General features: G+C 38.6%; 1 protein-coding gene across 7 annotated transcripts in view; it reads left to right on the forward strand.

Moving 5' to 3' along the window:
- MLPH (melanophilin) overlaps window positions 1–12,894 on the forward strand; it is a 105,044-nt gene that overhangs the window by 43,919 nt on the left and 48,231 nt on the right. For all 7 annotated transcript variants that reach the window (XM_089477858.1, XM_089477857.1, XM_089477855.1 and 4 more), the window contains 4 exons: window positions 4,916–4,954; window positions 6,256–6,347; window positions 8,097–8,216; window positions 9,357–9,558. In XM_089477858.1, coding sequence (XP_089333984.1) covers window positions 4,916–4,954; window positions 6,256–6,347; window positions 8,097–8,216; window positions 9,357–9,558 — 453 coding nt within the window. The remainder of the gene's footprint in view (window positions 1–4,915; window positions 4,955–6,255; window positions 6,348–8,096; window positions 8,217–9,356; window positions 9,559–12,894) is intronic.

The following is a 12,894-nucleotide window of genomic DNA, read 5'->3' on the forward strand; positions in this document are numbered from 1 at the left end:
TGTTCCGTCTGTATCCTCATGTGCACTTGTCCAGGCACTCTAAATATCTAAAATAAGTGGTGCCCGGATACACAGTTGGGCAAAAATTTTATTAGGACTGAGCAAAATGCCACAGGGAGATAGTTTTTGAGCCAGCCCCAGAACTCTTTTATCATTCTTGAAGTTAAACAAGGAAGAAAGAGACAAAAAAGTACAAAATTTACAGCTTCAAGTTCTATCTCAAGATGGAGATTTCAAATTTACTGGATTAGTAAATACGGCAGATATCATGTTACACTTTGGGACTCATGCAGCCCTCCAGATGTAGTTACATTGCAATTCCTAGGATTCTTCATCATTGGCTGTGCTAGCTGGGCCTGAGGAGAGTTGCAATCCAACAACACCAGAAAAATAGCATTTAAGATTTGGGAGTAAGAGAACAGCTTCAGTTACATCGTGCTGGTGGGCTGATTAGCATAGAAACAGAATGCTGAACTAGATAGGTCATTGATCTGATCCAAAAGGGTTCTCCTTGTGAAGCAGTGGCTGACATCTGTGTTTGAAAACAAAGTTAAAATCATCTTTAAAACCCATAGAGTTAACATAAATGTTTATGTTGGATGAGAATACCCCATCTTGGAAAGGAATTCTCCCTCCCCACCCCCCACTCAGTGTAGGCACTCACCTTTTCTCAAATCTATTTAAGCCAAATGGCAAAATAACACCTGGCCAGTAGATGGCAGCATTAGGCAGTTTTGCAGGTTCCCAAGGTGAAACTAAGCTGCTGCTTGTAAGGCAAGTTGTTCTCTTTGGATGCGAAGTGACATTTGGGAAGTTTTTGGCTGGGTGACTACAAGCCAGACTTTGTTAAGGAAGATGCGTCTAGATCTTTCATGTTTTAAAAGTCGCATTATGACTGTTGCCGAAAGTTCTTTTGGGAGGTTCATGTTCCCATCATCTGCTGTTCCCACCTTTAAAAATGACTTCATAGTACCTGAGCTGTTGTCCCAAATCTTTATTTACACACTCACACTAACATGCCTATATAACTTTGTAATAATGAACACAGGACTAGAAGGACCTTTGCCAGAGCTGTGCTGTACATAAAATAAGTGTATGCACTAAATTTGAACATAGTGGGGAGCCAGTGCTTCTAAACAGAGTGGGACAGCTGCTCAGACGAGCATACAAATCCAAAATTACACACTGTATTATTGGCATTTTATCCTCAATACACTCATATGCACAATACAAAAGAGAAAAATAGCTTGGTTGTTATACCAAGCCTCTAAGCACATGGCTTTTTATAGTTCTGCCCTTAACATACACGGACCACATTTGTCAAAGAAAGAGTGGAAGGAGGAACTAGGGAAATAGGCAGACAGTGGAATGGGAAGCTATGCCTCCAAAAAAGTCTGGAGGTGACAATGATGGCCTTCAGGCAGGAGGGTGGGTGGGAAAATGGAAAAACTGATAAATATGGAGGGGTGGAAAGGAAAAGAAACAGAGCATAAGTGCATAAAATTACTTGGCTTCAGCTTAAGGAGAATCCAGATGACTTCACTTCCTTGTTGGCCACCAACAGCTGGGAAAATGCTATGATCATCCAGGTTTGGAATACAAATCAAAGTGCAGGCAAAGTCTCAATCCACTGAGGGACTCTTGAGGACTCAGTTATCAAGAGATAGCTTTTAGCTGATATATTCAAATACAGTTGGACTCTTATACTTCTGGTACTTGTGGTGAGGATGTTAAATGGAGGCTTAGCTGTTAATAGGGATGCTGGAAGCACCACTGTTTGGGAAACAGACTTTGAAAATGGAGAGTTGTCAAACAGGGCATCTCCTAAGATTTTAAAGAGGCCATTTAAAATTATCCATCTTGGCCTCTTGGTTCCCTGCTTGACTGCTATCCTAGGACTCAGAATGTACAATTCATATAACATGGGTCTCAGTATTACCCAAAGAAAGATCAGGGTGTGGGTGAAGAGTCCACACCAGGGGTAGGCAACCTTTTTGAGCCGGGGGCCGGGCTGCTTTCCCTCAGACAACTGGGGGGGCAAAGCCAAAAAATAAATAATTAAATGTTTTTTAAAAAATTTAAATAAATAAATAAACCGTGACAAATGTAGGACAAAATTTTCAAATGGAAGACACTTTTTTGAAAAAATGGAGGATACGCAAAAAAAATTGCTGATTTTTAAAAAAATGTTAATATAAATGCATGTTTCTGAGGCTTCTATAGACAATTGCCCCCCTTTCCCCCACTTGCTCCCCCTTGCCCGCCTCCTCCTGATAGGCCAAAGGCCCCGGCCACAGGACCGGGCTGGGGCCGGTCCCAAGGCCTCGCCAGGCTGAATTCGGCCCGTGGGCCGTAGGTTGCCTGGTCCACACCAAAAAGGACAGCATTACTTTAATTGTTGGCGATATTAGCTTTTGCAACAGGCTGGTTAACGTTTAGGTCCATTTGCACCTGTACAGTATATAACAGTAATAACTGAGAAGAACTCCAGGTTTGGATAAATAAAAAAAATACAGAATGCAGTCAAACACATAATCATAATCCACCCAGGAACAGTATTCAGAGTTATGGAATATGAAATATTGAAACTGGATAGCAGAGTTTGAAGGGTTTACAGGGGGCCATAATTACCTCTCTGGTACCTCTGTTTAGACCATGGAAAGCTGGAGTGGATCAGACCGGGGGTGGGGGGGGGGGCTGAGGACAGCACAGTTGAGCACAGTCTGGGACAGCTGTATGACTAGGTCTTGGCACCAATATTTATACCTGAAAACTAGTCCAAAGTGGTAGGCTGTCTTGTAAGGTAACAAAGGCTGGATGTTCTTTCTCATGAATCGACAATGGGATTCCAGACTGGTTGATGGCTTTAATTTTAGTGTGACAATAACAGTGATTGTATCAGGATATCCCCAGGATATGTGGACAGGAAAGTTTGGCTGGAATCACAACTGGGAGTAGATGGAGACATTGGCTTACTGTTTTGGGTGCAAGAGGATCCTTTATCTCAAGTTGCAAAGGAAATGGAGATGACTTGGTGAAAGGAAGGAGCACTTAGTACACCCATTTAGATTTGGTTATCTTTTTACCGGGATGTGCACATGCCTCGGATCTTGCTCCTTTTCTCCTGGGAACTTGACCTGGTGTTCCTAAAGGTCATTGCGACCTCTCAAGGACATGCTGGCTCCAGATAGGAAATATGGGGACCCCAGGTCCAGCACAGGGAATGCGGGGCGTGCTAACATCAGTTCCTGCAAGGCATCAAAAATGGAAGTAGAGAGTTCACAGGTTGTCTTTATATATGAAACTTGGCTTTGGACTCAGTGGGTGTTTTATAAAGGCGTGAATATTTCCTTTGTGTATAAAGGTAATCAGATCTCCAGAAAAGTGAAGCAACAATGTAGATCAAAGCAAGAAGTGGGGACTGTGAAAACTCTGGCTGCTGAAATATGGAATGGGCACTAAATTTTAGAAGAGATTCATGTCAGAAAACAATTACAAAGAGCCTTCATAGGAAATAGAAACAGAATGTCTTAGAGGAAAAAGCCATTAAAAAAAACCTGGCAGAATATAGCTGTGTATCCCACACACAATTGCACATGTAACACACAACTGTTAGCTTAAGAGGAAATCAGACGGAAGTAACCACTTTCTAGCAATGAAACAAGCATTTAATTAAGTGTGTGTGGTTGGGTGGGAGTGAGTGCAGTATCAAATCCCTGTCAATAAAGTATTTTTGTATAATTGTGCTTATTGATCTGAAAGTCCACTGATAACATTTTACATTGCTTTTCCTGGTTTTGTGTGGATTTTCAGAGGAAATTGCTCAGTTCTAGTCCTTACATCATAGTTACTGCAAAGTATGGTAGTAATGAATTTGAGGATTTTATGACTAGACTACTGTAATATATGTGGAAAGTCCCTTGTTTGTGGTTTGGAAGTTGCTGGTAGTGCTAAATACTAGTGCTGCTGATGCAGCACAGGGTTATGCACATATTAGTCTGACAGGCTGAAAGACTTACTGGCATCCTATTTGCAACTAAGCTATGTTTAAGATTTTGTTGTTGACATACAAAGTCCTTAGCCCCTTGGATTACCACCTTCTGTTATATGTGTCCTGTTGATCTTTGAACTCTTTGCTGGAGGTTTTATTGGTTGTCCCACAACCAACAGAGTCTGCCACCGAGTTATTACGAAGATAGGCTTCTTCCTTGGTGGCAACCACACTTTGGACCACAGTCTCATATGATTTAAAAGGCAAAAGTTGCTTTGGTCTGGGACAGACCACCCCAAAAAGGCAGGCTGGAGGCAGCCTGTTTCCCTCCGGAGGGATGCCACAGCAGCCAAACTGTTCCTCTGCCCCCAAAAGAACCCAGAAAAAATGGGTTCTTTTGGGGTTGCCGGGTGCACGTCATGAGTGCGCCAATGGTGCACTCGTGACGTAAGTGACACGCAACAACGTCTATATGCTGTGTGTTGCTTACGTCAAGATGGTGCGCTCATGTGGATGAGATGCCGCCATCAGGTTGCTGCTGTACCATGCTAGGGTTAGGGACCATGCAGTTGGTGCGCTGTCCCTAATCTTAGTATCGGCAGCAGCATGGCACTTCCGGACTGTTTGTCCCGGGTTATTGACTCTTAAATCCCTCTTTAAATGCACTTTTTCAGGCAATCCCTTCCTGGCCGATAACTAATATTTCCCTTGGTCTATTTGGCTGATGTGGATTTTAAGCATTATTTTGAACTGTGTTTTAAATTATTGTATTGTCTTTCATATTGATGTTTTCAAGTAGAATGTTTTATTATACCAAGGAAACCAAACTATATAAAGTAAACCAAATGCTATAAAAATGAATGAATAATATAAATGACTGCATTTAATTTTACTTAAAAACTGCTTCTTATTCTATGATTCTAGGTCTTCATGACAGAGTGCACAGTTTGCCAGATATCAACAGTAAGTTGTTGTTTTTTAATTACATTAAAAACTTTGGAGATTCTATGTGAAAGAGGCTTTGGAGACCTGGACAAACTTCAGACAGACTTCACCTGTACTATAGGCAAGAATTACAGAGAGTCCTTGGTATCCATGGGGTTTGATTCCAGAACCCCCTGTAGAAACCAAAATCCATGGATGTTCAAATCCTGTTGTATGCAATGGTGTAGTCAAATGTTATTCCTTATTTTCAGAATGGCAGAATCAAGATTTGCTTTTTGGGAATTTTAAAAAATAGTTTCAAACCTTGAATGATGGAATGCATGGATGCAGAATTCATGGATAAGAAGGGCCAGTTGTATCTAATTTAGTGTAAAACAGACCTTGACCACCTCCAAATGTCTGAGGAGAAGAACATTAGAAAGCACCAGTCTCAACTAGGGTTATTAAGAATATTCACAATTTCCCTGTTTTCCCCAAGAAAGGATGTCTGGTGAAATGTATTTTCAAAAAGGCCTGTCAGCCCCCTGTAAGGTTTTTTGCCCCCGCATGAGACTAAAAAGGTCAGGTGGCATGGAAATAAAGTTTGCTGTTAAGCAGCCTTTTTCCATCTGAAAAATGGGTTTCCACTTGGGACGCCTGGTCAGGAGTAACACAGAGATGGGAATTTTGTACAGTTTTTGTCTAGTAGCCATATATCCCAAAGTGTTTTAGGAAATTATCCTGAGCAAAAATATATTGAGGAGGGAGTGCACAAAAATCATGTTTTTTATGCAGAAAAATTGTTTTTCTTGCCACCTCCCACCCCCATTCCTAGAAACACATTCTTCATGTAACATTGGTATGTTTTGGTCAAACCAGAAATGTTTCGTTTAAAAAAAGATGGGTTCTTTTTGTTAAAAATATATTTTACACACAAAACCCACACTTAAACAAAAAACAAAAAAAACACTACTTCAGAAAACACATCTAATTTGTGGAAAACACATCAGTCTTACACACACACTCACACATAAGCACACACACCACATGTGTTTCTGGAAAAGAGGGGGTAACATGAAAAATGTGAGGATTTTACCCCAAACACACGATTTTCAAGTAAAAAACTCCACATATATTTCACATATGTAGATTAATTTCCCAAAACTCTTTGAGATGGGCAAATTCAGGGCAAGAATTTCACATAAATATTTGTTTTTTTTTCCATAGCAGGGAGGAAACTGTGGAAATTTCTCATTCATGCATGTGAAGATGAAATAGAAATACATATTGAACCATATTAGTCATACGGCTCAGTATATATCAGCGTATGTGTCTTTCAGGTGGTTACCAGCTCTACCAGCAAAAAGAGGACAGTGAGGATGATGAGGCCAATGACGTCATAGATGGTGCAGAAGCTGAGCGCTATGCTAGGGTAAGTATGCTGACAAAATACTTTTTTCCTATATATTAATGATATATCTGTCTATGGATATATGTAGATAAATAATGCTGTGCCGTCACGGATAAAGATTCCCCTCCCTCCCTCCCTCCCTCCCTCTCTTTCTTTCTTTCTTTCTTTCACTCTCTCTTTCTCTCTCTGCATGTGAGAAGAAGTGTTTCTGTTTCATTTTGATTTCAGAAATCTTATCCCTGGGGAGTCATTTTAAACAGAGCCATAATATTTCTAGGACTGCGCCTCTCATTTCTGCATGCTGTAGTTTCTTAGGATTTGAAATACTGCTCTGTATCTATTGAAATCTAAAGAAAGAAATCTATGTTTTGCCACTATATAACCATTGGGATTGAACATACAAAAGCATGTATCTTAACAAATGACTGATCCATATTAAGTGTATTCACAGGAGGGTTACCTCTCTGGGGCAAGTGATTCATAATGGATAAGTAATCAGATGATCTAAGCATGATATGAAATACAGACTGAAAGGTTTTGTGCCTAAAAGATGGGACATTTTGATTATTTAAGTAAGCAATTCTGGAAAGAACTTGAGGGATACAAAATTTAGAACCCAAATCTGAAAATGATTCCCCTTCCCATGAGGAAAACCCTGGATAAAATTCCAGATTGACATCCAAATTGATGTTGGGTTCTAGTGTTTTCATATAGCCTTTTCTGCTTTTCTGTATCTTCTCTCCAGGTAGCATGAACATCAGTAGGTGTCTTTTCATTCAATTAAACTAGACTGTACTCATGGAAACCTTTCAGTTACAGTGGAGGCAGACGTCCACCTACATTGAATTTTTGGGAATAACTGTAAACAATTGTTTATGTTACTTAAACAGTAATTATTGAGTATGAAATTGCCAAAATTACTTTTCAGAATATGCATTTCAGAATCTAAATTATGTCAAACATGAATTTGTGAAATTTGAAATTCACTGCAGGCTGACCCAGAATGTACTCTTTAGGTTAAAAACAAAACAGAATTTCTCCCAGACTCATCCATTCATTGATTTTCTCTGCTGCTCAACCATAAAAACTCAGTTTTTTACAAACAGACATTTAGAAATGTAAAAACTCAATACAGTGCGCCCACGTTATATGCGGGCGCGCTTTACGTGGTCTTGAGCGTACGTGCTCAAGCTGTGGGGCGCAAGGGGCGGTGCGTCCCATTCAAATGAATGGGCGCGAGTGCCGCCACGCCGCCACACTACCACACCGATTCCCATTGTTTCCAATGGGGCTCGAGCATAGGTGGAGTTCGCCTTACGCGACGGGGTCCGGAATGGATCCCCCATGTAAGGCAAGGGCGGACTGTATAATTGAAAATGTAAAAAAATAAACTAGTTTTAAAATTCCACAAATACAAATTCACATCTTGAACTTCAACTCTACATTTCATTCACTGTTTCAGGAGACTGAAATCTGAATAACTTGAAATTTGAAACTCAGGATTAAAAATTCTAAACTTATTTTCTGCTGTTCTCATTAATTTCTGTATTTTTGTACTGGAAAAATATTTTCACAATTTCATTTGTTTATTTTTAATATAAATACCTATAGAATACTTCTTGTATGCCATGAGTGGTTCATACACGAGAAAGACCAGCAAGGGTCCAACACATTGTCATACTCTTTTGGACACTTTCTGAAATCTTTTAAAATCAATGTGATATATAATGAAATCTGGATTCTTTTCTAAAACTTTCTGTGCTTTCTAAGATGCGCAAGACAAAGCGTCTGCTGTCTGTCCATCCTTTTGATTTTGAAATGGACTCAGAATATTCTGCTCAATCTCGTCGTCAGTCTCTGCAGCTCTCTCCTGGGAATGAAGGCCTTCAGGTATTGGTGGTGGCATGCACTTCTGCATCTTCCTTTGAGCCTTCATGTTTCTCCTTTCCCTTTTTCTTTTCAGTGTTTGCTGTTTGGTAGCTTAGTTGGTCATGCATTTGTCCCTCCAGGAACAGATTAATGAAAGCTATGAAAGAAGATAGCAAGTGACAGGGGTGGCACTAATTTATTTAGACAATTGATTTATGTTCCTTATTATCTTATGTCCCTTTCCCGATGATCCCGCAATTTCATTTACCTTGGGATAGCGCTGTGTCAGATATACATCCGCAATGAACTCCAAACAATGAAAATATCCAGAATCTTCGAAAATTTAATTCTCATCTAGTAAACCAGAGTAAAGATTGTATGAAGGGATGAATGAATTTCACTTTCAGTTTTCTGATTCTCTTTTTTTTATTATATTTATTTATTTATTTATTTATTTATTTATTTATTTATTTATTTATTTATTCTGATTCTCATTTTTCCAGTCCATTCTGTTTCTGTATCAATTTGTACATTTTTTAAAATGCATTGTGCACATTTCTCTTACTATATGGATTCTGATACACAGTTTGGCCTAATATACCAATTTTACATCTTTTTTCCTTTAATGTAATCTATTTTTGTATGCAGTTTTCATTAATATACACATTTTATGTGCACATTCCATGAATGTACACATTTTATATGCATTTTTCATTGGAGAATATATTAGTGGATAAAAATTAAAAAATCTTTTACTTTTAATTTACATATTTGTTGAGAAATCTCAAATTAGATTGATCCAGACAGTTCTCTCTCATCCCTGATGTGAACAAAGGTTGGATCAAATACCAGTGTTGTTCCTTAAAGTGTAACAAACAGGATATAAGAACGTTAATTTCTAGTAAGTTAGGTTATGTACCAAATCATAGGATTTAATATGGTTGCAAACTAACAGCATGATAAAATATGATGTTACACCACTGATGTACTGCATTGCCACAACTGTTTAAAACAAAATTGCAACTTTATTTATGGATTTGGAAAGCTTTTGGTGTGTTTATACAGATCTAAAAAGTCTGGATATTTTTATAAAGAGGATGAGAGCATATGTAGGGATAAACTGCCTGTTTACCAATGCTGATAGATTTTCTGCCCTCTTAGACTTTTGAAGAATATCCAGGTGCTGAGGAAGAGGCATCACGGAAAGAATCAATGATAGCTGAAGCAGACCTGGCAGCCATGTTCCACCATATCTTGCAGGAGCAAGGACAACAGACATCGCCACCTGAACAGGAATTCACCACTGAGGTCCGACTTACAGTGAACTCGCATAGTAAAAACCTGGAAAGAACCCCCAAGGCTGGTAGGTTCTCCTGACCTGACTAAAGTTCATCTTTGGCAAAACACCCAAGGAAACATTATCATTTGTATTTTCTCAGAACAAGGAATGACTTGCACAGTATAATGTTACTCCATCCAAGAAATCTTAGGTTGCAGTTCTAATTTTGGACTGAGAAAATGACCAGATATTTCCAGTAACCAGTATAAATAGTATGGATTTTTTTTCTTAATTATGGGCATTGAGATTGATCAGTCTTTCCATACAAACAGGAACTAATGTAACACAAACACTTCACAAAAATGGGCTCTGCCATACTAGACTATGTGAATGTTTTTAAAATTGCATACAATTACTATAGTTGAGATTTATTATTTTACAAATAATAAATTACAAATGTAATTGTAAATGAGTGGAAGACCAGAAAATATATTCTTGAAAGAGTAAAAAATGGTTCCTGTGGCAAGGATTTCAAAATGATGGTTAAAAAAAAGAACACACCCACCTCCCACCAATCTCATTGAAATGTTTAAAATCTCAAGAAAAGACATGGTAGTTTATGTGTATTGATAGACACATGGAGCATACACGTAATGCACATACGCACACACACAGAATGGGCCCTTGACATCCATTGAGGTTTGGTTCCAGGACCCACCTATAGATACCAAAATCAGTGGATGCTCAAATTATATACACTGGAATAGTGAAAAGATATCCCTCATATAAAATGGCAAAATCAAGGTTTGCTTTTTGGATTTTTGTATATGCGTGTGAATATTTTAAAGCTGTGGCCTGTTGAATCTGTGGATGCAGAATATTAGTCAGATGGAGGGCTGACTTTACATCTCCATGGATATGGAGGGCTAACTGTATATAATTCCACAATTCCAACTATAGGTAGTCCATCTGAGGATAGTTTCACCAAATGGTCCAGTTATGAAGAAAATCACCATTTCATGAAGTGTTTCTCTTGAAAGCATGTTTATGGGATGGAAGATTAATAGACTAACTGTGATCAGTCAGATGGAGTTATTAATGTCACAGCAGATACACTGCTGAAAGAACAGCTTAAATGAATCCATTAGGGCAGCAATCTTTGTGTCAGGCTAGGAAGATGTGTTTTCTCTGTGTTTAATTATGGTTTACCCCTTACAACTGGGTTTCTTGAGAAATAAGTGTTGAGCAACTAGACTTGTACATTGATATAGTTATGTGCCTTCAAATCGTTTTTGCCATGATAACAGTAAGGCCAACTTGTCATGCGGCTTTCTGGGCCTGAATCATATACGACTCTCCTAAGATCATCCCTAGGTTATCCATGGGTGAACAGGGAATCAAATTCTGATCTCCAGAGTCGCAATTCAGTGCTCAGACCATTACACCACACTGACTCTCACTTGTAAATTAAGCCCATACACATGTGAAGATACTCAAGTGTTATGATAGATGTTTTTCCACCATTTGAGGAATACTTCTACAAAAATAAAAAGCTACATGTATTGTTTAGTTTGGTTCTCAGTAAAGAAAAGTATAATTTATGTTTTTGTTATATTCCACTTGGAAGGGAAAACAAATAGTTTTTCCTTGAATTCAGGGAACACACTGACCCTGTTTGAAAAACCTCTAATGAAATCTGAAAAACCCTGATTTCTGGTTCTTCTTTAACATTCCGTAGGGCTGTTCAAGTTCTAAATTCACCAGATAGTGAGAGAAGGCAGAGATAAGTGCACCAGCTCTAACCCGTCTCATTACCCCCTGAAACCAGCCTCCACATTGATGTTTCTAAATCATGTAAGGGGCCTGCAGATGTAGAGCAGCTCCCCATTGTAGTTTATCTCCCAGCTCATGCATGGAGGCAGGGACAGGAACTGTTCTGTTAGCCTGAAGAAGAGAAAGTTAAGAGATGTGACATGATAGCACTGTTTAAATATTTGAAGGGTTGTTATATTGAGGAGGGAGCAAGCTTGTTTTCTGCTGCTTCACAGAACAGGACCCAGAACAATGGATGCAAGCTACAGGAAAAGAGATTCCACCTCAACATTAGGAGGACCTTCCTGGCACTGTGTTCGACAGTGGAATGCACTCCCTTGGAGTGTAGTGGAGTCTCCTTCCTTGGAGGTTTTTAAACAGAGGCTGGATGGTCATCTGTTGGGGATGCTATGATTGAGAGTTCCTGCATGGACTGGATGGCCCTTCCAGCTCTAGGATTCTATGATTCTCCAAGGGAGGTGAAGGCAGAGCTAGCACTCTTGACCCCATTCCCCCTCAACTGACTCTCATAGTGTGAGATAAATTGATGCCTAAGTCCCAAAATTAGAGCCTAAAATAAATAGCAGAAGAGCACATCCAGGCTAATTACAAAAACAGACCTAGAATTCTAATGGCTGTAAGTACTTACTGCATAGTCCATGTGGTACCATATTGATTTAAGCGTACAACATCATCTGTCAGGGCAAATATGCCGCTTGTTCCTGTTTTTACATTGCTTGCCAGAAATATGTGTTTGCGGTGACGTTATCATTGTTATCTTTTCTTGGACATTTCTTTCACAATGCATCCAAGGCCAATTTCCCCCAGAAGTTTTCACTGTGTCATAGGGTTCAGTGCTTTATAGATACTATAAATATCTAGCAAATTAGATTATTGGAAACCAAATTATCCCTAATGTGTTTTCCCTTAACAAGGTAATGAAATTGGAAGGTGCAAGGAGCAAAGATTAGACATCTGCAGTTCTTCAAATTTTGTTCAATATGTTCTTAGCTTGTTAGTACATTTGATAACATGCAGGTAATTCTGACAAATTTTAAACAGTAGCTTGAAACCAAAGTTGAGGTACGGTAGAAAATGCAGACAGAACCCCAGACCTTGTGGCAAAAGTTCTTAACAAGTGAGCATCTCCGATCTTAATTATACCACAGTTCTAGAGTTATACCTCTAACAAGAATATCTCTTCCATTAATATCTTTCACATTTGCCTGAATATCAAAGCATTACTACTATACATCACAACTTTCATCTCTAAATCCCTTAAGATATTCAGAATACTACAGGAGAGTAAACTAGTGAATTAAACAATGAAGAGATTATGATATTGGCCTAAAGTTATGAAAAGATTATGATATTGATATTATAATATTGTTATTATGATATTTTTTAAGAAATTGATAAGAAGAATGGATTTAATGATGTAGCAAAATAAGTTACTCTGTTTTATTTATTCTTATTTCTTAAAATATTTATGTCCTGCCCTACATCTGAGAATTTCAGGGTGGTGTATAATAAAATCAGTTTACAAGAGTATAAATTAATAAAAACAATTGTACAAGACTAAAAGCATATTGAACCATTTAACATTCA

This window comes from Sceloporus occidentalis, unplaced genomic scaffold, assembly GCF_023333645.1.
Source record: "Sceloporus occidentalis isolate IW3139 unplaced genomic scaffold, rSceOcc1.0.p SCAF_12, whole genome shotgun sequence".
Classification (NCBI taxonomy): domain Eukaryota; kingdom Metazoa; phylum Chordata; class Lepidosauria; order Squamata; family Phrynosomatidae; genus Sceloporus; species Sceloporus occidentalis.